The sequence below is a fragment of the Polyodon spathula genome, chromosome 7 (genome assembly GCF_017654505.1).
Source record: "Polyodon spathula isolate WHYD16114869_AA chromosome 7, ASM1765450v1, whole genome shotgun sequence".
Taxonomy (NCBI): Eukaryota; Metazoa; Chordata; class Actinopteri; order Acipenseriformes; family Polyodontidae; genus Polyodon; species Polyodon spathula.
The window spans coordinates 30507614-30532090 of NC_054540.1; the positions used below are offsets into that span (position 1 = coordinate 30507614).

General features: G+C 38.2%; 2 protein-coding genes across 3 annotated transcripts; both read right to left on the bottom strand.

Annotated features, from left to right (window-relative positions):
• Positions 1 to 75: 75 nt before the first annotated feature.
• Positions 76 to 6736, bottom strand: LOC121318506 (cytochrome c oxidase assembly factor 6 homolog). Of its 2 annotated transcripts, none has more exons than XM_041255246.1 (3): positions 6213 to 6736; positions 4708 to 4868; positions 76 to 2695 (listed from the first exon to the last, which is right to left on the bottom strand). In XM_041255246.1, the coding sequence occupies exons 2-3, from the start codon at positions 4849 to 4851 to the stop codon at positions 2600 to 2602; spliced, it is 240 nt and encodes a 79-aa protein (XP_041111180.1). In that variant the 5' UTR covers positions 4852 to 4868; positions 6213 to 6736; the 3' UTR covers positions 76 to 2599. The 2 variants fall into 2 exon arrangements, with proteins under 2 accessions (XP_041111180.1, XP_041111179.1); XM_041255245.1 differs by having other exon boundaries at positions 4708 to 4873; positions 6213 to 6729.
• Positions 6737 to 7808: 1072 nt separating this feature from the next.
• Positions 7809 to 12559, bottom strand: LOC121318507 (short transmembrane mitochondrial protein 1). Its single transcript, XM_041255247.1, has 3 exons — positions 12445 to 12559; positions 10711 to 10764; positions 7809 to 8618 (listed from the first exon to the last, which is right to left on the bottom strand). Exons 1-3 carry the CDS (start codon positions 12457 to 12459, stop codon positions 8544 to 8546), a joined length of 144 nt encoding a protein of 47 aa, XP_041111181.1. The 5' UTR covers positions 12460 to 12559; the 3' UTR covers positions 7809 to 8543.
• Positions 12560 to 24477: the final 11918 nt, after the last annotated feature.

Consider the following 24477-nt stretch of genomic DNA (forward strand, 5'->3'; position numbering starts at 1 on the left):
TGTAGGCTCATGTTGTCCGCAACTGTGATAATAAACTCTTGACTTCTGATTTATTCCGAGCTAGAACGAGGCGACTTATTTTTTTTCTATTGAGAATAACTGTGTGGCTCCCTCGTAGAGGAAACAAAAATACTTAAAGGACGATTTCAGATGTTGTCACACATGGTATTATACGGGCATCAGTAAGTTACACTGAACTCTCTGAAAACTTTTGTTTGTTTTTTTTTTAACTCATGGCGCGGCGCCCCCTAAGGCTGTCCCTGAGCATATGCAGTATATTGGATAATCTGTTCCCAACATTCTTATCGTTTTAAGCTTGTTAACTATGTTTATTTCTTCAGATTCTGCACAATTGCAGGTGTAGCAAAACAAAATTTAACAGAATTAAAAAAATTGGGATAGGCCTCCATTAATTTTTGATCTTCAACCCTTTTTCATCACAAACGTACTATGTCGTATTTAGCAGCATCTAATGATTTTTTTTAACTAGTTAAATACTCTTAGTAAACCCTTTTAACCAAACACGCTAAACTCAGATTTGCTCTGTGAACATTCCCATGTTATGTTTAAAGTGCTTATCATAAAAAAAAGTTGTATGAAAGGTTATCTTGAATCATAAAGATGTCTCTCGTTTAATCATCCTCAACTCAGCACAAACCATAAGGTTACATTCGTGTCCAGCATGCAGCCCAACCACGTCCTCGCCTCATGAACCTGTTGTAAGCCAAACCGGGGTCTATTTTTTAATGATCTAAACCATGGCAGATCTTAATTTATCTCTGCTCTGTTAATCCTGCTGGTGTGTACCTCCCCTTTCCAAGCAAATGTATTGAACTACCTCTGTAGAAGATTTTATGGCAAAGTTATGTTGATCTGCCTGTATTTCGATTGAATGAACCCATCTCCCGTTCCTCAGCTCTAACCCCTTCACGAGCCTGCGGCCTAGTCTAGAGAACCACAGCTCTCAGCAGTCTCCTCTTTCATGGTTCTGAAATTTGCAAATGTTTGGCATATCCACAATTTATGAAGTCTACATAAGCACTACTGTACTTTAAATCCTTGTATTATGTAAATTACTTTTGTAATTGATATTCTTGTTACTGCAGAGAATTGACTTTTTTGTTTGCTTTTTATTTAGAATGAGGTCTTTGGTCTAAAAAAAAAAAAATCATGTAACACCAACAGTTTCACAGGAAAAACTTCTTAATAAACTATGATGACACAGTACAAATACCAATCAAGTCATTGTTTAAAAAAAAAAAAAAAACTGCAATGTTCATGTGTTAATGCTTCATTTTAAAAATTAGACATTGGGCCCTGTTCAAAGGCCTAATTATTAATTACTAAACTTGTTTTTAGCAGTACAGGTCTGATCAGGTAATCCCTTTTATTCACATTGAAATGCTGTTCTTTGGAAAGTAATGATTTATGGGAATCAAAGTTAATGCCATACAGGACCACATGTCTTAAATGTTTTCTGTGTGTGCCCTATAGGCCATTTCCGTTAACCAGATTTCAAGCTGCACAAGGATCAGCCTATTAAAATGCATGAGGCAACATTAAGTTTGAGGACCTTTTCCAGTATATTTAAATATTTTGCTCTGAGTACCTTGGGCTTGGGAATTACTGTACATTGGAATTATGAAATATAATAAAGCATTATCAAATGATGTACAAATACAGTACATATGTAATAAAGATGGTTTCTAAAATGTGTTTACACAGTTACAGGGTTATTGTATTTCCTGAAGCAAACTTTCAGATCTGTCCTAGCCTTAAAGGCTGAACAGTGTGCTGAGCAGGGTGAGTCATACAGTCAAGAGGAGTGCGCCTTGGCTGTTCAAAGTTGCCGATCTGCCGATCTTCACCAGGGAATCCACAGGGAGCAATGTATTGGCTCAGATCAGCAGGGATCAAGTCACCTCACAGCCCTACAGTGGCCACAACTGGCCAGGTAAGCTCAAGTGGACATCTGCAATGCTAGCCTTTGTCCTGCATAGGCTGCTAGCTTTTTGCCGTTTGCTATCCAGGGCCTGTGTACAAAGAGGTGATTGGCTTGGTGGTGGAATCAGAGCACACCCTCTAACCTTCATTTCTCTTGCGCTGTTGTGAGGAGAACATAACGGGGGACCAAACAGGGGTAATAAAATTGGCCATAATTCAAATAAAAAATGGATAGCAGCATCATTTAATTATTTAATTGCTTGAAAAAAAATCAAATTCAACTACAGTAGTTCCTCGTATTTCATGGTCTACAGAATTATGAATTATACACAACAATATCGATGATAGCTATTACCACAAGCAGGCCACTATATGATATGCAGCACAACAGACTGGCGATGAGCTACTTTGTATGACGAGAAATGATAAAGCAATCTAATGATAAACAATAAATCACCTTCATTCATCATACCGCAATACCAAGAAAGAACACAATCCATTGACATGAATCATTTCACCACTACCACGTCCTGTACAGCATCTCAAAAAGCATACAAGCACATTCCTTTGGGTTGAGACCAGCTTTTACCCTCTATCACTTCTCCAGTTGATGTACAGGCAGGTTTCATTTGAAGTTATAGTCCTGTAGCAGTGGCTACGACTTGGCTGAACTGTCCAAAGGCTCAAATCCCTCCGTTTGAATCTTTTCTTTATATTTCAGGTAGTCTCTTCGTTTACTAAAATATTTCACCTGTATAGTACAGAAACAGAAATACAAATATCATTTAATGTGTCTTTTTAGATTGCTGTGGAAGTCAGTGGTGCCTCTTTCACCTTTGAAGTCACTGGACTCATTTGTAACATTCAGTTTGATTTCTGGCAAAACCTAATGGGTCTCATTATGTTGGGACTTCAATTTTCATTTGTTGCAATAATAAGATGGAGTTTGTTTTTCAGTTAGATTCAAGTCCTCAGCATCATCATTCAATAGGTTTTTATACCAGTATGTGCATGCAGGGATCTGTGGCCAGTGTACCATAAGACTACGTCAATCATTACAGGGCTCTACGGTGCGCCCAATTTGGTCGTATAGGCAACCAAAAAGTTTTTTATGCGACTATGAATTTTGTTTCAGACGCACATGTGCAACCAATGCATTCGCAATCTAAACAACTACATATTGTCAGTTACAAATATACAGTAAATTCGTCTGAAAACCTTTTTATTGTTTGTTTTTCTGGTTAAATTCTAACTCCCCCAGGATTACAGGCCATTGTATCACACTACATACCCTACACAGCACTGCTGTTACCTGTTGAGTAATAATATTAATATTATTTGTATTTAAATATTTAAACAGGGACATTATAACCAAAAAAACTAAACACATCTTCTATGAGGTGGTATACTAACACACTAAATTACTATATAAAAGAATCAATCTCACAATTTTTTTCATTATAATAATAACAATAATCTATATAACTAATCCGTTAACGGCAGTAGTTAACTCAAACAGCAACTGTAGTGATTTTTTATTGATGAGTATAGTGCCAAAGTCTCTGCACTTGAATCAGCAGATTTGATTGTATTAGTTTTCAAGAGCAAAGCATGTCGCTACACTTCGAGTGTTGAACTCTAATGTCACGTTGTTACAAGATTGTGTGAGTTTTGGAGTTATTTTATGTGTGCCAAATAGTTCTAGTAATTTTACCTTAGAAGAAAAGCTCAGAGCTCTGCACTGAGGGATACATAAGTCGACCCAACCAACTGCAATTAAAATGTTCTACAATTAAATACTATAAAAGATGGCCAAAATTAATTATTTCTGGTGATGATTGACATTTGCCAACAAGTTTCTTATCGAAATATTCTGCATAAGTATATTGACAGTAGTACCTGTACAGCATAAGGTTTTTCATTTGCAATGCATATTCCATACACTATACACACATCTGTTTATTCTGTACTCCTGACGTTGTATATAGATAAAAGGACTGCCACTCTGCTGAAAGGATTCTACTGAGGGGTTTTCTTAACGGTACGTTAAAGTGACTGTATTACACTTCTATTAGCTATCCACGTCTTAAATGTGCAGGATTAAAAGAAACCAATGTTACAGCAAACATGTATTTTCATTATAAAGCAGGATGTCTGGTACTACTTTGAAAGTTCTCAGTTCCTTGTTATGTTTGTACTACCGGGATCATTTCACCTCAGTAGTGTCTTCTAGGTAAAAGCCTGTTACTGGCTGAAAGCACGTCAGTCAGTACAGGAAGTAGCTGGTTGGTTATTGACAGCAAAGAAGCTATTTAAGGGGTGGGAACAATATCACCCTCCAGGTGAACGACCAAGCAAGTGCAACACTATCTGAAAGCATAATTTGCAAACAGATTTTTTAAACATTCTGTAGTACCAGATAGCATCTTCTTAAATAAAAAAATACATGTTTAATATAACAGGTGTTTCTTTCAAAACTACACATTTGAGAGCTACATAATTAATGCAAGTTCACAACAGAGGAAAGTTATGAAATTACTTTATCAGCTACAATCACTTACAAGTGGAACCATTTAAACATGTTTATTCTTAAAGTTTAAATGTTTATGAAATCAGACTCCCACGCCATACTCGTCAAGCACTCAACTACAGAACTGACAGGTGAGAACTTAGCTCCAGAAAACCACAACTTAGAATATTTGAATTACTCAAGCCCTGAACTTACTCTCCTACAGCTCACTCTGACACTACATGTCAACGTACCCACTGCGCAGGACAGCTGCTCTCAAACTCCCTTTGCAGCTTCTGGCATTGTGACACGTCATCCTTGTTTTCATCCAGGCAGCGCCAGAGCTGATCCCTCGCTCCCCAGCACACCCTCCTCTCGTTTGCATTTGGGGCCGTCATTGTAATCTCTCCACAACCTTCACTGAAAACAAGAACAACACACTGAAACAGCTCTTTATTATATTTATTTTATGTAAGCCCAATACTCCCTATATATTTGGGGACAGGCATCCCTGTTTTGAGATTGGTATTTGTGATTTTAAGCAATTGCATCCTATTCACTGTAGATTACTGACTGCAACAATTGTGTGCCTGATTAGATCATTCACACTGCAGTGTACTGTCAATAGTTATACACTTTCAAACTCACTGGATGAAAGCAGATTTTGTTGAGTCTTAAACTGTACAAGCTGGCGTTGTAAAATGCTCCCTGTAGTATAAAATGAGCATCACCCCCTTTTAAATGGATAAAACGTTCATAAAATAAACAGTTTGTTCAAAAGTATCATTTATTTAAGTGCACATCCCTACAAGTTACAAGTGCAAAAACTGAAGCTTGGTTGTCCAGATTTGATATTTAGATAAACTGCACTTTCATGAGCACTACAAACTGGTTCAAAGCTGAAGTTGGCAACCAGACACAACAGGCCAGCCCGCAGGGCTCGGTTTTGCCACCTCTGCATTAAAATTATACATACCCCTATGTTTAGCTGTGTGGAACAAAAAAAAAAAAAAAAAAAAAAATACAAATGTGTAGATTTTGCTGTCCCGCTGTCTGTGGAGCCATGATACAGTAACCCCACCCCCGCTTCATCACTGGCCACACTATGAAACATGTTTGTAATTAGTGGATCTTGTGTACTTTGACCAATTTAAATATTTAAGATTATATTTCAACACTTGAATGGTTTTCAATAAGTCTTTATATCTAAGTGCACATTCCTTTTATTTTAATTTGCTCTATACGTTATATTCCCATGTGTAATAAATGTTTAGGGCTTCTAGTTTTCGGTTTTTTATTTTCTCTCTCTATCCCTCCCTTTAAACCTTAATTAATAGTTGTTAAGCCTTAACTGAATACCAGACTTTAAATTAGCGACGCACTACTAGAAACTAACGCAGTGGAAATTAAACTGAATTCGGCGATTATAACCAGAACGAAATGCTGGTTCAAATAGTGAGATCAATGCACGTCGTTTGTTAACTCCAGCAAGATATGAGGGTAAAAAGAAACAACTTCATTTGGTAATTAGTGTTCGAGTAAGAAAGCGAATCGGCTCAAAATATGTTTCAAGGGACATCGCGTGATCAAAAATATAACCCGAAAACCAGAAGCCCTATAAATGTTGTAGTCTATTCTGCAATTTGCATTTTTAGGATACGTTACCTGTTCCCAACATAACCAAGGTGACCGGCATGATGCTTTTCAACAAGTTTTAGGTTTTAAAACAGAAATTGTATTCAGATTTGCGTGTACTCACCACAATGTGCAATATACTTATATGTATCTTTGTAACATGAATGCAACGTTTATAAACATATTCAGTACTGTAGATTACTTTCTTCTTTGACCTCCACTAACTCCAAACAGGAACGGAAAACGTCGGTGTCGCACTCACAGTGATTCAGGAATCAAGCAGCCTGAAAGAGACTAACTTGCAAAGTTAGCCCGCCCTCTGTTGACAACTCCAGGAAACACACCCAGTTAAAATCCAAGGAAAGATATTATGTTGTAGCTATGTTTTGTTAAGAAATATATTATTCAATTCCGAGGCTGTGACTTAAAATGGATTTTTAGGTATATATGTCCTTTTGAACAACAAATTGATAAAACGTACACAGTAAAAGCTAAAAAGCAAGCTATGGTTGAAACGCCTTCATGCTTGACTTTGGGGTCCATACCCCACAGGGATAAGCCATAGCCATATCATGTTACTAGATCATACAGCACTGGGGAACCATCCACATTACATCAACCACCTATCCTGGAATTACCCCTTTAGAAAGTGCTTGATGAAATCCAGAGGGGATTTCCCAGTTCTAAAAAAAAAAAAAAAAATCCCCTTAGAAAATGCTGGGTTAAAAATGAATCAAATACCCTTATTTTTATGATTGAGTGTTTTTAACGTCTAAATACGTTATAATAAATGAAGGGTACCTAGATTAGGGAATGAATATGGATAATAATGTACCTAGGTCAGTTGACTGCAGTGTCAAGATGGCGACATTTGTGTGGAACACCAGGTAAAAAAAACTTAGATAAGCAAACACCAGTACAGTAGTTCCCACACGTGGCACTACTACTGATGGTAGTGCACCAAGCTGGCTTTTTGTAGTCATGGGATTCTTTATTGAAGTACCCTAAACCATTACAAAATAATATAACTTTATTATATATATATATATATATATATATATATATATATATATATATATATATATATATATATATATATGTTGCAAGCGACACACACAGACAATCAATAAACAGTGAGAAAAAAAACACACAAAAAAAACCAAAGCAAAACAGAGGGCATGGTGTAAGAGAAATTAAAACAATGGCAGCAAAACCATTGTTTTAAACTAGACTACAGCAGTCATGAAACGAATGAAAGAAAAACAGCAGTATCTCAAAGCGTGTGGTCTGTATCTTTGATACAGAAGAGGTCAAGGTGTTAGCATATGGTCTGTATCTTTGACACAGAAGAGGTCAACATATTCATTTTTACTGGAAGTCAACAATAATAAAACTTGAGAAAAATCGTAGAATAAACATAATTAAAAATCCCAGGAGCTCAATATGGAAGCCATGCTAGGGCAGAGGGCAATGACATATATATCCCTGCAAATTAAAGCTGAACCTTAAATAGTCTCTGATAAGTGTGCAGTGCAGCAGTGGCAGCTTTGTATAAATCCTGCCTCACAGAGTTATTTTAACATGATCAATGCCCACAAACTTTGCCTCTAGGAGGACCATAAAATAAGCATCCATGTTTTGGTCACACAAGGTTAATGAGATACTAGCTGAAGTGGCTGTGTTGGCAGACAAGTATAAATCAACTCCTCACAGGAAAATGTCAAAACAGAAAAATAATGTTTATTCTTTAAAACATATTTTTATAAATACTTGATTAAAAGCTATTTGATAACTGATGACCCACACTGTTTTTGCTTTGTCACAATAACAGTTTCAGCATTTCTCCTACACAGGGTGTGGTGTACAATGAATGAGCACATACACACCCCACTTTCTAAAGTGCAATGACATGCCCCAGTGTTGTTTAAAGCAGTTTGGAAGTTACACACATCTGTGAAATCAGTTACAAGAACTTGATTTACTATAAATCAATCCTACTGTATTCTTCGCTGGGATAAACTGGATTAATACCGTACTGGGGAAATGCATCAATCACCAATCCATGGCTATCTTGGGATTACATGTAAAAATAAGGGGTTCTTGAAATCCATGTGGAATCCTGGTTTCTGGGTCTTCAACACTAAGCAAAAGGTATCTAATAAAAGCCAAATCCCAACAGATGATGATAAATAGTTTATAGGCTTGCAGTTTTCTCCTGTAACATTTCCAAAGGGTTGTGCCATTTTCTTAACATTCTATTCTACGGTTCTACGCTGATTGTTCGAGGAACTTTTTACAAAAAAAAAAAAAAGATAATAAATCGCCATTTGCTTAACAGGTCTACTTAATTCAAAATGTTGCATTAATAGACAGTATTTAGATACTGAACAGATGCTCAATGTTTAATTCCCCCCCCCCCACCTCCTCATCTCTTGACTGAAGTATCCTCTCCATTTCAGGAACCCGGGGGTTTCTTCTTAGCCTCCACGTCTCTCTTGAACTCTTCAATCTTCTTAGAAATGTTTGGGACCTGCAGTGCAAAATATAGATTCTTGTGAAACACCACAATATTTAGTTATGAAATGTAACATATGTACACTTGCTTTTCCTAATAGAATACAATTGAAGGCATCAGTGCAAAATACTTTTCATATCAAGTTCAGTCTTGTAAGTGATATTAATGCAAGACATAACCCCATTTTATTTATCAACATATCAAACCCTTTCAAATTCATATTTCACTTACTGCCAGCAATCTTTGTTAAATACATTGGCTCTGAGCTGACTTATTGTTGTATTTATCCTTCTGAGTAATAAGTCTCACTCAACTCGACAATCTGCAGTTCAGGTTTTGGTCTATCTTGTTCCAAATAATGTTGTTTCCAGTAGCCTGTCCTTCCCCCATCTTTAACTCCACCCTTGCTGTTATCATTTTAAAAAAGTGTAATATACATCCGACCTTGCCTTAGTTTGCAAAAACAGATGGGCTCCGATCATAATAAGGACATTGTTTTTTTTCCTTTCTTAATCCAACATCATTTGGAGCATTTTTTATTTTTATTTTTTAAATTTAGTGTCCAATTATAATTTTTCCCCTGATTTTCTCCCAATTTGGAATGCCCAATTGCTTTTCTCCTCACCACAGCAATTCCCCACATGGTTCAGGAGACCCGATGATTCAGTGGGTGTCCTCTGATCCCACGACCAAGCCAGCTTCTTTTTTCACCCAGGAACTTGAGAGCCGATGTCAGCGAACTACTGACATCTGAAGGACAAAGGCCAGCCCTGCAGGTGTCCGCTCTGAGCTCACTGGTCGCCTGGCCAGCAGGGTTCGCTGGTTTTACCTCCCTAAACCACGGCAATGTCAGAGCCAATGCAACCCGTTTTTTTTAAGTAAAAAACTTGCATGCCTTGCCAGCACCGGTGTAAACTAATAAGAAAAATGAATTTGTATTTTATTATGAAGGAGCCACTACTTTAAAGCGTAAATCAGTTTATTATACTGTTTCACAGAATGACAGGTGTATTTTTATTCGGCAACTTGCATGTTGATATTTACATCATATATATTTATTTATTTTAACGTTGCTTACCTACCCTAGTTTTTGTATTCTATTTTTAGAAGCGGTTTTAGCCTACCTACCCTATTGTTTTCCAGACTGTTACTGGTGTTGTTAAATATCCTTCATCCCACTGAATCTCTGCATCCCCTTTCAGCTTTGTCTTTCTTTCACTTCATGTGCGCGCTGTTGTGCGGCAGTTTTTACTCTTCAGTAAAAAATTGATAGGTAACATTTCAAATGAGTGCTGTTTTTTTTTTCTTTCCACCACTTGGCCAAAATAGAAAATTATTACACAATAGGCACCTTTATTTACCTCACATAAATACAAATTGTTAACGTTTCAAAGCACAGCGCGGTTTAAACCATAATAGTTTCAGTGCATTATATTGACAAAGTAATTTGTTGTAGTTGAATATTTATAGTATTATTATGGTACACAGCTATAGCCTAACATTTGGAACCCCACGTCTTTTAAGGGTTAAATTACCTCCTAATTCAACTCTTTTTGTATTTGGTAGCACTGGCGGTTGTGTGCTGTGCTATAGCTGGCTATAATATTTGACACCTCCCGACTTTCAAGGGCTAACATTAAATGAGACACTAATTCAGCTTATTTTGTGGTTTTATGGTTGATTTCTTGTATCAGTATAATTACTTTTTGGGGGAACCCCAACTACTTTAGTATCAGATTGCTAAACGCTTGGTGTACCTTAGCTTGCTAATTGACAAATGCAAAATTGATAACCAATATTAACTATTGTATGCTAACATGGTTTGGGGTGAATGTGCTGTTCCAACTGAATCCTCTTTCTGGAAGCATTACATGAAAGTGTGTTGTGCACTATAAATAGAAAGTAAAACTGCATTGACAACAAATGATCAATAAACCACTAAAGCCAATTGCCACTTGGGGGGTGTGTGCTGTACTGTTTGACCCTTTCTTAGGCTGAACATTTTAAAAATAATATTAGAATTTGTATCTGAAGTTGTCTCAGGAAATGATTCATGGTTGACAAAATTAAAACTGTATCATCCTTACCCCTCCTCCGCCCAACTTACCTCATAGTTCTGTGCCAGGAACATCCCAACTACATTTCCCAAAGTAAATCCCAACTGGAAGAGAACAAAGAGGTGAGTGAGTGAGTGAGAGTGAGAGAAGAGAGAGACAGAGCTTTTTAAGCCATCAAAATATTCTATAAAATTAATATTCCTGTCAAGATATGGCTAAAGTTAATTGACAGCATCATCCAGCGTCAACAGGATTACACTAAATGGGACAAACACCCAATCGAATTGCTGAACTCTACAAAAACATACTACCGGTGCAAAGAAAAACACCAAATCATACATGCAGGGCAGAATTAGGCCGCTACCCAACACTTAGAAATATTAAGAAAAGAGCACTGAAATTTTGGATGCACCTAAAGAAAAGTGAGTCCGACTCATTCCAGTATAAGGCCATCCAAACCCAAGAGCCCGAAAAGAGTCCCACAAGTCTGCTGGCCCTGAAGCTCACTGCACTGACCCCCACTAACACTAACCAGCTTCAGGTCAGCACTGCTAAGCAGCCGCCAATCAGTCAACCAAATTATAAAACAAAACAAAAACTCCTATCTGAAACACTGAGACATAGAAACACAAACCAAAATAAACTTGATTGTTATTGGGCCCTAACAAGAAACTATACCCTTGCAGAGTATCTCTCCACTGTCAGAGATACAAAGCAGAGGCAGATCCTGACCAAGTGCAGGCTCAGTGACCACAGCCTGGCCATAGAAAAAGGCTGACACAGGCAGATCTGGCTGGCCAGACACAACGGGCTCTGTGGTCACTGTCAGACAGGAGAGGTCAAGACAGAGATGCACTTTCTCCTACACTGTAAGAAATACTCCCAAACAAGGCAGGTATTCTTTAATAAAATAGGAAATGCCCATCCACTTTTTCCAGCCATGATAGACCCAGAAAAGCTAGCTGTACTCCAAGGGGAGGGGCATACAGCCCCACTGGCTGCCCAATACGTAGCCGCCTGCCACCATCAAAGGGGCACACAGTGATACAGCTTGGGAGGAGAGGAAATTAATTACTTGTACCCATTCTATTACATATTGTGTGTGTGTGTGTGTGTATATATATATATATATATATATATATATATATATATATATATATATATATATATATATTATTATTATTATTATCATTAACAGTACTATTTTCCCTTCAATTTTATCCCTTCTTTCTCCCCTTAATCCTCTTAGGATTATAATTTATTTAAATAAACAAAATGACTTTGAAATATTTTGTCAAACATATGTGTGTGTGTAAATACTACGTATGTGGTATATATATATATATATATATATATATATATATATATATATATATATATATATATATATATATATATACATTACATATTTATTCTTGTATAATTGTTTTGGCAACACCTGCTATTGTAAGTCATGCCAATAAAGCACCACTGAAATGAACTGAGAGAGAGATGCATTCCTTTAATTCCATCATTTAATAGCTGCTTTAAAAAAGGAAACCTTAACAAATGTTCAGATTTCGCTTTCAAGGTCAAATGTGAACATTGCATTTTTTAGTACATCTGGTCCTTATATTTTGAAGACGAGTGAAAGTACGAACAGTAATACAGTACTGACTACCCTTTATGATTCTAACACCACCTGAAACCTAAGCATTATTTTGTTTTTGTTTTTTTTTGTTTTGTTTTTTAAATTGCCAAACATCAGCATATTATCGGCTTTGTTGACGGAAACACGTACTCACCAAAAATTGCAACATTTTCTTTTAAACTATAATGTACACTTCCATCTAGTTTTTGTTTATCTTCTTCGTTGCTGCAAACTGTCAGACCAGCCCACCGGAAACTATTGTTTGTGCTTTCAGCGTGAGTGGCCAAAAAATGGAATTCAAGAAAAACAAAATGAAAAACAGGGCACATACAAAGAAAAAAGACCGCCCCCTACCGAGTGATTCTTGACGATCAGAAAACAATGCGAGCGTCCAGTACAAGAATTAAATAATATTTAATAAAAAATAATAATTAAAAAAAACTATACAAACTAAAGGGCTGGATAATGATGCAACAAAATAGATTTACTGTAATTCGGATTACTGATTCATAACTTAATGTGCCCAGCTTATGGGGTACCTTATGTATCCCAGTCGTTACTCTGGCTGATTCACAAAAATTAAAGGTGCCACGAAAAGGGTACAAATGACCATACGTTTGGTTCTGCTAGTATCAATATTACTTAATCTTAAATAAATAATTATGACGTTGTGTTTCTCTCTATTTTACTAGTTTAAATAAATACACATACATTAAATAATACTACATCAAAATACAATCACTTTATTTTCTGTAAATAGTTTGATTAATTTTATTGTATGATATATGTACTCCAAACTCATAAAGTACCCTTTTCAGGATTCAGGTATTTAACAGGTAGGGTAAGCTTTACCCTTACAGTACTTGCCTGGTTATCGTTTGCTGGTCATATGTAGGTATGATGACAATAACAATGATTATAGTGAAATCAAAAGGGTGTTCAACGTTATGACTGAAGGACTGCTTAAAACAAAATGCATTTTCAACTATTAACAGATTTTCAGCTTTAAAACAATTCCCATTTTGTTAAACACATTGTTATTTGTTGCATAAGTGTGTCCTTTATTCGTCATAAACAGAAGGTTTTTTTTTCAAGGAAGATGCAGAGGACTGTAAATTTCACATGCTATAAACATCTTAGTAGATTTTCTTGGAGCCCTTGCCATGGGCCCAAAAACAGAAGCAGAAGGGCCTGATCCAAGAACCCCAGTGAGGCCAAGCTTACGCCCGCACCCTGTCGATCCCAGCTGTGGTCATGGGGAGCATGACAGTGGGGGACTTCTGCCACGTCCCTGTCCATATCAAGGAGGTCCCCTGCACTGCGGTGGTAAACACTGGATCGAGCACAGCACTAGAACGGTCCAATGTTTACCAGCGAGCTACCGGGAGCCAGAAGAGCTGCATGGAGCTAATCTTGTTATATGGGACATTTTCATTTCTTTACACATGCAACTGTAAAACACATAACATGCATTTTATGGGAAACACTAACTGTCTTGGAGAAGATGTTTCCTTCCTATTTTTTTATTTTTTTTTCTAAACTGTAAGGTATCAGTCACAACTGTTATCTGTCTTTACGAAAGGTATATACAAATAAACCAGTACTTGCCATCAAAAAGCAAAATAAGAGATTACCTGCACCATGTGATCGAGCTGGAAGGATGATGTAATCACTTCTAAATACAGCATTACACCACTGACTGTAGGCACACATAGACCCGGGCCAGCCTTGATCTGCCCTCAAAAACTGTTATATAGTTTCTTACCAATACAATTTAAATTGAATGTGTTTTGTTTCAGAGACAGTATTTGGATTCACTTGATCACAAGATAAATGCCTGTATATCTATAGGTATATATTAGATTTAAAAAGTAAAGTATTGTAATTGAAAAATGCACGCAGCAGGCAAAATCGAAAATCAGCCTACAATAGCACAGTATCAGCATAAGATTAGAGCCTTACAGAAAATAAAAGACTTGCTGGTAGATAATTAGCCTCACTGTTTTGATAAGAACCTTTGAGTAAAATCCAGCTGGTACAGTTTCAGCTTTTTGATAGCACTGTTTTGGGCTAAGGTGCTTATCTGGTTAAATGAAGTTTGGCTTATCTCCAAGGTTATGAAAACTCCCAAGTCTATTGCAATACGGCAACAATAAAGTAATGGGTAAAACAAAGTTAGGTTGTGCTCACACTGGGCTTGTTACAATCTGTCTCAGTTTAGTTCCTTTGGTTTAAAACAAGTTGTCAATGTGCTTGCTGTTCACACTTGCCTGGAAGCAAATGTCCTGAATTTGTTTGGGTGTGAAGTGAAGTTAGTTTATGCCTTTATTTTCAGCATGCTGAACACTGGAAGAATGTGCAGGTGCTGAAGGCTCAGGTTCTCCTTGAATTTTGGTATCTGACCACATTTCTAAAGCCCCTTTCACACTGGCACTCCCACCCAGGTTCTGGCTACCCGGGTCACAGTCCTGCGTAGTGGGATAGCACGTCAACCTGGGTTGGCCACGGCTCACCTCAGATGGGTATTCGTAAGCGGACAAAGTAACAGGTTTCACTTCTGAAAGGAACATTTCTGTTTATTCTGTTTAGCCATATTTCTGTTGCTTGAGACACATCATGAGCCAGATTGCAGCAGGGATGAAGGAACATTTGCTCTAATCAACATTTGGGCTGATGATTCATCTTGAAAGCCTGAATAAATGAAATGGTGGTCATGTGAAGGTTGTTGCTTACAGGGCATTGCGTATAGGCATTGTGTACTTTCATCTGTCACCCAGGTCGACCCTGCTTCTTCAAAAAGCAGTGTGAAATTGCATAGCCATCCCTCATGACATCGGGTTGTGGCCAGTGTAAAAGGAATTTAAGTGTCCCCATTTCTTTCACTGCCATTATTGTTCCCCTTGAAATTTCTTTGGACCAAACTTAATCCTTTTAATGTTTGCAAAATACCAGACACGGCGCTTCAATTCAGTTTCTCCTCATCTAGCTACAAAGGTCAATGTGTGCAAATGGACTCAGTTACCCTGTAGCAAGCAAACCCAAATGAACTGAGACCTCCTCTTCAAGTGAACCTTGCTGTTAACACTACCCTCCAAACGAGCCGAAGAGACTACAGAGCAATCCCCAGCAGTAACAAACTCAGTGAGAACACTCCCTAAATATGTTTAACAAACATGCACTTTTTGATTTGTATTTTTTTGCGTCTTTCTTTTGAATACTAGTGTTGTGTTTTCATTGATTATTGTTATTACATTCAGAAACTAGTTGCTGATCGCACTTCTAATAGTAGGGCAGTTAACCAGAGTTACACAGCTTTTCTCATGGTGCAGCTGTACTGAACCCTTTTCTACATCAATCTTACCACCCCTTTTCTCCTGGAACGTTTTCAATAGAACTCATTGAATAAACCAGGATGTTCTAATAAAACTCTGGCTCAAGTATTAGGTAGAGTTTAATTCAGGCAAATGTGATGGTTTTCAGAGCTGCACCTACAGCTATGTTTCATTTTGTAAAGGATGCCCATTCTCAGATGCATTGGTTGTCCTCTATTTTAACAAAAGTATGAAATATTTGTAAAGAAACATGGTTAATCATGGCAAAGTACAGAATAAGCATGGAGAAAGCATGCTGAACTGCAACATTAATGTTACCATGTAATTTACTGTGGTAGGGCTTTATTCAGTTTCACCCAGCACTAAATATTTCAGATAAAAACATACAACATAAGAGGGCATCCAGCAGAAGATCAAAGAAGGGCTTGTGAAGAGGGAAGACCTTTTCATTGTCAGCAAGGTACTGTGGTTATTATTCTGTGTTCAACAGGTTATATTATAACCTTAAAATTGATCCTGATGTATAGTTAAGCAATATAGAATGACAGGGTGTGTGTTGTCGCCTCGGGTGCATTGTGAGGCTCCCTCTCTCCCTGTTTTAAAAAGAGTTTACATTGTGTATCATAACAGTAAGGTGGCACTTGAGAATTTTCTTTATTCATTACAAACAAATGTTGAGGCATTCACTATGCAGCTGGAGACACTGGCCAAGCTACATAGCGTGAGTGAGGGGGAGAAAGCCAGTCGTCTGACTGCAGCGTTGAGGGGCAATGCCCAGCTGATTCTGCTGAACCTGCCCCCTGACGGGGCACTAGCATGCCGGTTCAGGAACCTGTCCAACCCCAAGGGCCTGAAACTCAGGCTGCAGCACCGCCTATGAACTTGGCCTCAGAGATGGAGAGGGAGAGCCGGTGGGCCTATACTTCCCCCACCCACTGAACAGGAAGAGCAAGCGCAACTACAGTTCATAGAGGCACTAGGGGTAGCACTGAAAACCCCTGAGGGTGGAGCGACCCCAGACACTACAGGATGCGTTGTGCTTGGTGCAGGAATGGGAAGAGGTGACTGCCGAGGAAGGGACCACAGGACACCGACCCACAGTGCACCAAGTCCAGCCCCACAAAGATGGGGTCAAAGCCAGCCAACACCCCGGCGAGAGTTATTGGTGGTGTTTGTGGTGGTCAGGTACTTCCGGCACTAACTAAATATAGCATTAAACATTCCCATGTGTTGCTACAACTGTTCCAAGGATATAAATAAATAAATAAAGAAAGAAACATAACAAGTGCTCTGCCTTTTCTGTTCTGTACCACATCATGGATCATTATTGCTGTGTTACCTGTTGGACAATGTGGGCAATAATCCTTACACTATCAGTGCACTAGAGCAGACATTTTGAAAAGAGCTTTGAAACAGACTTGAAAGTTATAAGTGTAAAAAGTTGTCAGGATGTTAACAATGAGAAGAAAAATGACAGGTATGTTATTTAAACAGTTGTAGAAACACATGGGGACATGCAACACTATATATTTTGGAACCCTGCTACTTACTCTTAAAATGTCAATCAACAAATTAATTTAAAAAATGTAAATGTAAAAAAGTATGTTTGTTAATACAGCACTAGCAACAAGCCCCTACAGAGAAATAAATAAATCTAAAGCAGAGATCCTCTTGTTAAGTAACAGCGGTATACAGCCCATTAAATTCCTAAAAGCTCTCTGGAACACTCTGCTGGAAAAAAAAAGTATTGGTCTTACACTTCAAGCTGCACCTCCCAAACCCCGCAGTATACCGTGCCTCAAGGTACCGCAAGTTTACCATGTTCCGTGGAACCCACTGTACTTCATTGTGGGGGGTGGCGGTTCTCCATGTAAAAAAATAAATGCATTTAACATATATGGTGAACTACAAAACTACTGTGTAGATTTACTGTGGTAAACTTAGCATCAAGCTGCAATACTCAAGTTCTGCACAGCACCAATAACAAAAACAAAGCAGTGTTGGACAAGAACATCATAATCTTCACTCCTTTTGACATGCAAGAACTGAAGTTGATCTCGAAGTAGTGAGTAGCTGTTTCTTGATGTGACCTAGATGCAAAGAAATGAAAATGCTATAGATCTTCAGATATTAGTTTGGTTTATTAAATATATGCAGCGAATTGGTTTCCCAGTACAGAGGAAGCAGATTAAAAAATGCGTACAGAACAAACTCTTTAATACCCATTTGCACCCAGGTTTTTCCCCTCCCACACTCCTTTGTAGGTGCAATCACCACGGGGCAACACCCTGTGGGCTACACCTGCGGAGGGTCCCATGTGCAGAGACAATGACGCGTCGTGTGCTGAAGTGATCTGAAAGTTGCTATTGCAGAAAGTAAACTGGTTCTAGCTTGATTGTGTTTATGTTTTCTACTTGACTCCTAAACTATACTGCCTTGGGCATATCGGTCCCTACAGCACTGGCTGATTGTGGTTTCTTCAGCTGCTAAACTGCCGCTGTTGTTCCATGCACAGACTTGTTTCATGCCATCTGCCACTTTTTCTGCAAAACTAACATGAGTGTACAAAACTGTAAATATGTGCATCTTATATTGCGTTAATTCTTCGTTTTCCATGTTCTCCAACAAGTACAATCAGGCAACAAATACATGTTATGTTACAGTACAACTACAGTCTGCACATAGTTAAGGAACTCCAAGCTGGAGATTGTGGTGTGAAATACTACAGAATGTCTTACACATATCACAAATGAATGGTGTATAATTGGGTCAACTGGAGTTTCAATTTCACTGTATTGGGAGTATTTTTTAAAAATTCCACACTTATTTATTTATTTTGCGTAATGACATCTTGTGTTAAGTTTACATTTGAGATGTTTAACACATTGTTTTACAGCTTTTTAGTAATAAGAAAAATCTATAGTAATTTACCCATGGTATAGAATGCACACAAGTAAACACAAGACACTGCATACACAGGAAAGTAAAATGAACAATAACCTTTCATATCAACTGTATTTAATAAGAACATAAGAACATAAGAAAGTTTACAAACGAGAGGAGGCCATTCGGCCCATCTTGCTCGTTTGGTTGTTAGTAGCTTATTGATCCCAAAATCTCATCAAGCAGCTTCTTGAAGGATCCCAGGGTGTCAGCTTCAACAACATTACTGGGGAGTTGATTCCAGACCCTCACAATTCTCTGTGTAAAAAAGTGTCTCCTATTTTCTGTTCTGAATGCCCCTTTTTCTAAACTCCATTTGTGACCCCTGGTCCTTGTTTCTTTTTTCAGGCTGAAAAAGTCCCTTGCGTCGACACTGTCAATACCTTTTAGAATTTTGAATGCTTGAATTAGGTCGCCACGTAGTCTTCTTTGTTCAAGACTGAACAGATTCAATTCTTTTAGCCTGTCTGCATATGACATGCCTTTTAAGCCCGGAATAATTCTGGTCGCTCTTCTTTGCACTCTTTCTAGAGCAGCAATATCTTTTTTATAGCGAGGTGACCAGAACTGCACACAATATTCAAGATGAGGTCTTACAAGTGCATTGTACATTTTAACATTACTTCCCTTGATTTAAATTCAACACTTTTCACAATGTATCCGAGCATCTTGTTAGCCTTTTTTATAGCTTCCCCACATTGCCTAGATGAAGACATTTCTGAGTCAACAAAAACTCCTATGTTCTTGCCTGATCACCAGACTACCATCATTGCACTGTAAGTGAATTTGTGTTTAATTGTGTGTCTGCTTTTACTTTTTGTATTGCTTCTTTACTGTGTGGATTGGGCAAGTCCATTGAGAGAGACCCTTTCTGTGAATTGCTGTATGCCCAGTGAATAGCCCTTTATTTATCAGTGATATTCTGAAATTTGTTAGAGATAGCCTTGTGCAATATACAGCGTCACTTTTGCATCACCATTTATTGGATATTACTGGATATTAGTGGTACAGGTCTTTGCAATAGCCCATAGATCAGAACAGAAACGTATCACTCCTTCTCTCCTCTCTCCATTGCTGATGTTTCTGGCTTATTGTTGAAATCAACTACTTCCATGTGCCCCCTGGACCCCTAGCTATCTAGCCTTGTCCATCTCTGTGCCGCTGATCTTGCTCCTTCCATTATGCTTACTCTCAACCTGTCCCTGGACACTGGCTCAGTTCCTGCTGCCCTCAAGCTTGCCCGAGTTACGCCAGTACTCAAAAAACCCTCCCTTGACCCAGATGATTTATGTAATTTCCATCCCATCTCCAATCTCCTTTTTCTCTCAAAAACTCTTGAAAGGGCTGTAGCAAGTCAGATGATGAAACATCTCACGGATAACAATCTGCTTGAATCTCTAGTCTGGTTTCCGGCCGCATCACAGTACTGAAACTGCTCTGCTCCGGATTGTGAATGATCTCCTGCTCAATGCTGATGCTGGTGCTCCCTCTGTGCTTGTCCTCCTTGATCTAACAGCCTCCTTGACTCAATTTAGGAATCTAAATATAGCTACCCTGAACATCTGAAACTGTCTGCTGCTGCCTTCCCCCACATTACAAGGCCTTGCTGTACTTCTTGACAGCAAACTCTCCTTTGATGCCAACATCTGCTCCATGGCCAAATCTTCTTCTACCATCTTCAAAAAATTTCCAAAGTCCGTTCCCACCTTTCCCTCCCAGATGCGGAGATACTCTGTCATGCATTTGTCTCCTCTCGACTCGACTACTGCAACTCTCTATATGTGGTCTCCCAGCACGAGCCATAAACCTAGAGCAGCTAATACAGAATGCTGCTGCCAGGATCCTTACCAAATGTAAAAAACGTGATCACATCACCCCCCATGAACAGAAGGAAGCTACAGATCGTTAAAAAATAGCAAAGTACCAGCAAGAACGAAAACATATACCATGAGACTAAGGAAATCACCAACTTTCTTATGCTTTTCTATATCACAAGAAGGAGCAACAGAAAATAGACACTAGAAATTGGAAGCCAGCAGTAGATTTATCAGGATATTATAATGAAAATAATACAAAATACAAAAGATAAACAATAGTTTTTACTAGGCCTCAACCAATACATTTATAGGCTCACAATTTGTGCTTTCTTGAAAAGGCTTATGGTTTAGGGAATTCTTTATTAAAATTGTACATTGTTTTGCATATAAATGGCGAGGCCCTGTAATAGTCTTTTTAAACACAAGCACTGTGCAAAACTACTGTCTTACAGTGTGTATGAGACCTAAACCAATACTAAAATAAATGTATGTCAATGGTTCACTTCTGGTACTTCTATATGATTTTCACAATGATTTTACTTGGCTCTGCTATTCTGTTATCATGGTATACTGCAACAAACGTTTACAATGAGTACAATGTATCACATACTGAACCCTGCAGTGGTACAAGATAAAGTGGAAATAGGTAATAGCTCCCTTGCTATAACGCAGGTCTTGGGGGGATACACAACACGAGCGTGTTATAGTGTTATAAACGGGGGAGGGGGTGGGGGCGCCGCGGGACACATAACACACATTTGACTAAAATACAAAATAAAATAACTCCCTGTAATGCACATATAGTGAAGCAAAAATTTAACTTTCTGTGAATTAACCATGCATAAAGCACAATGTAATCAATGCTTTATTTTTTAACATTCCCACTTGTGGTTATTTTAATTGGCAGATTTTAAACTATAAATAGACTGGCCAAACAGCGGTCGAGAGTTCAGATCGAAGCGACAGACAAGAAAATCAAGCATGAGAAGAAGAGCTGGTCGGGAGGTTCGGCTGCCTGAGCGGGGCTGAAGTGTCTCATCTCCCGGAGAAAGCAGCAATACATTAGGAAAGATAACCATGTAATAGGCCTAATACTTATTTAGTTATAAAACGAATGCTGAATAAGACATCTGTGTTATAAAGTGCCAGCACAGCTTTTATTCAGTTCAGATACTATATCAAAAGGGAGAGACAGGAGGCCTCCCGAGTGGAGCATCCGGTAAAGGCGCTCAGCGTGGAATGCAGGATGTGCCCTGTAGCCCGGACGTTGCCGGTTGAGTCCAGGCTATTCCACTGCCGACCATGGATGGGGGCTCCCGGGGGGCGGAGCACAACTGGCTGAGCGCCGCCCAGGAGGGGAGGGCCTACTTCTGCGGGCTTGCCTGTAAGCTGCACAGGAGGTTTAATTTCATGCCTGGAATAGAATCTTGCTTCGTGAAATGAGTTTAGTATATGCAGTAGTACAAAAAGTAACCTATGTTATAAAACACTTTCACTAGACGCCTTTTGTTGTGTCTTGAATGTTGAAATTAGTTTTGCTTCACAATGGTGGCAAGTAGAGAGACAGTGTTATTTGAGGTATAGGAGGGTAAAACCCTATTCCTGCCAAACAATCACCAAACAAAATACATCCCTATTTACAGTCATAATGCAACATTTGCTATTTTAGTTTTGACCTTGATGGAGAAGACATAAAAAACATCCTGAGCTTTAACAGGAATTGAAGGGGTTGCCCAATGTACTGGTACGACTGTCAAGTATTGGGGTTCCGAAAAATATAACCCATGGGGAGTTTTAATGCTATATTTTTCAGAACCCCGATACTTACTCTTTAAGCAGAACACAAGTCTGTATGATTTTATCCCTGATGTATTTTTGTACATTGTTGCAATTACATATTGACTGAATGGCATTCCAGTTCAAACAGTCCAGTTTGTTTGGAAATTAGTTTGAACCAAATAAATTTCTTGAAAATCATTTTTCTTGTCATATTTTTGCAGGGGTGTGGAGCACAAGGATTGCTCATTTAATATGGAGAACTGAGCTGGAGATTCCGTGGAAGAATAAACCCCCCTATCTTCTGGTGCAGAGTTTGGTGTTTTACTGCTTGAAGTTCTCCTCACATTTAGCAATTGCAGTTCTGGTTGATAAACAACAACTTTGTTAGATTGTCAGTTACTGTTGTATAGGAGGCGGGTATATTAATTTCTAGAGATATTACAGAAATTTGCTAAGACTTGTATGTTACTGCCCTGATAACACTTCCTTCCTAACATCTTTCTGGTTGTGCAGATATGTCCGTATGTTTTTATGGTTTGATTTTACTTTTACACTCCTTTATAATTAAGAGACACACGTGAGGTTCAATACTTTCTCCTGCTTCTGAATGAGCATGTTAAATGACACTCATTGTTGCCATTATTGTCAATACAGAAGACAGCACAAAATGAAGTCTGAAACTAAATCCAAGCACAGCAATGCACACCATGAAGTTTTCTTGAACTAGTCTATTTTCATGACATGTCCTATTATAATAAAGATTTTTAATGGGAAAAGGATAGATTTTTGTTTCGTGAATTGTCTGTATCTGAAGTAGTGGCTACATATAATGGGAAATGTGTGTTGTGTAAGCATGTGAAAGTTCTGTCATTAAAATGTGGATAGAACAATGACGCTGTCAAAAGGGTCCTTTCGATTGTATAATAATCATGATGGAAATTGACTGAAATAAACTTAAGGGGCTAAAATGAACTGTTGGATGTTTGATTTGAATAACTTTTTCCGTTCATTCATTATTTAAACCTAGTGGTATTTAGATCTGCAGCCGTTTACAATAAGTGAATATACCCCAGTATCTCAATGTGTGTGATCTGATCTGCAAAAGGGTGAAAAAAAATGTGGCAGGGAAATTAATGTTACCAGACAACACCTGCAAGGGAACTTGATTGAGAATCATAGAATACAACTACACACCAAATACTAACACAGAAGCTTTAAAGACACTTGACCTTAATAGGACAGCTGTATTAGGTCAGGTCAATAGCATGGTCAGCACATTTAGCAGTCTTTCAAATTCTGCAAATATGAAGCCAACACCTTAAAGGGTCTCTGAGATATAACTCCTTGGCAGTGCAGGCAGTTTTGAAAACTTATTGCCACAATGGTTCATTATTCTTGAACAGTACCCACAATCAAACCTATCCAAGAGAACTAACAAATACATTTGCTTACCAATTAAAATCCAAAAATCAAGATGAACTCTTCCAGCATAAATTAAACATTCAACATTTGAGATTTTACATTCTATAGCTAAAATGACACCAAAGTCAAAAAAAAATATTTCTATAAGTTAACATACATTAACCAGGCTGCAGTGCATCCCTCTCAGAACTGGCTTAATTCCAGCAAAAGAAACATAGGTAAGGCTAATAAATCATATACACCATTCACATGTAAATGTTGCACCTTATGAAAAGCCATTTCTTTAACTTGGCATTACAGGGTAGCAGATAAAAACACTCAACAAATATGAAAAAACATTATATAGGGTGCCTTCATCAATGTCTTCGGTGTTTGACATGGGTATTAGTACCCATCATGTCAACTCACTGTATTTAGCCTGCAGTTACACATGGGGTACAAGATTATCATGATGAGGGAATGCCACCTGTGACAAGGTGCCAAGAAAACCACTCCCAGTTTCACTGCCATCGATAGGTACTGGAATTACTACGTTAACCCTTTGCAGTCCATTTATTCAGTGCTTGTCAGGCGTGTCGGGTCCTATTTATTTTCACACGCGCTGTTTAATTTTTTTTTTTCAGAGTAAAACAGGTTTAAAAGTCATTGAATCGCAAAAGGACACTCAGTACTGTATCTCCACCCAAGCCCCATCCCTTGCTCACTGTATTTTTCACATACCTTTATAGACGTGCATACTGATAAATCCTCTCCTGATCACTCATTTTATCACCAAACTCCTCAATAATGCGATCCAAACCATTATTTTATTACTATAACAACAAATAAAAGCTCTGTAAATGTCCGTGAGCGCTGGATGCAGAAGCAGCTATTTCCTTTGTTGTGTCCGTGTTA

Bases quoted from the DNA above. Each gene is read 5' to 3' on its own strand.
- LOC121318507 (XM_041255247.1), bottom strand. The intron at 8,619-10,710 runs GTAAGTTGGGCG...TTTGCACTGCAG, and splicing joins TCCTGGCACAGAACTATGAG to GTCCCAAACATTTCTAAGAA.
- LOC121318506 (XM_041255246.1), bottom strand. From the start codon at position 4,851: ATGACGGCCCCAAATGCAAACGAGAGGAGGGTGTGCTGGGGAGCGAGG. The intron at 2,696-4,707 runs GTACGTTGACAT...TGTACTATACAG, and splicing joins GCAGCTGTCCTGCGCAGTGG to GTGAAATATTTTAGTAAACG.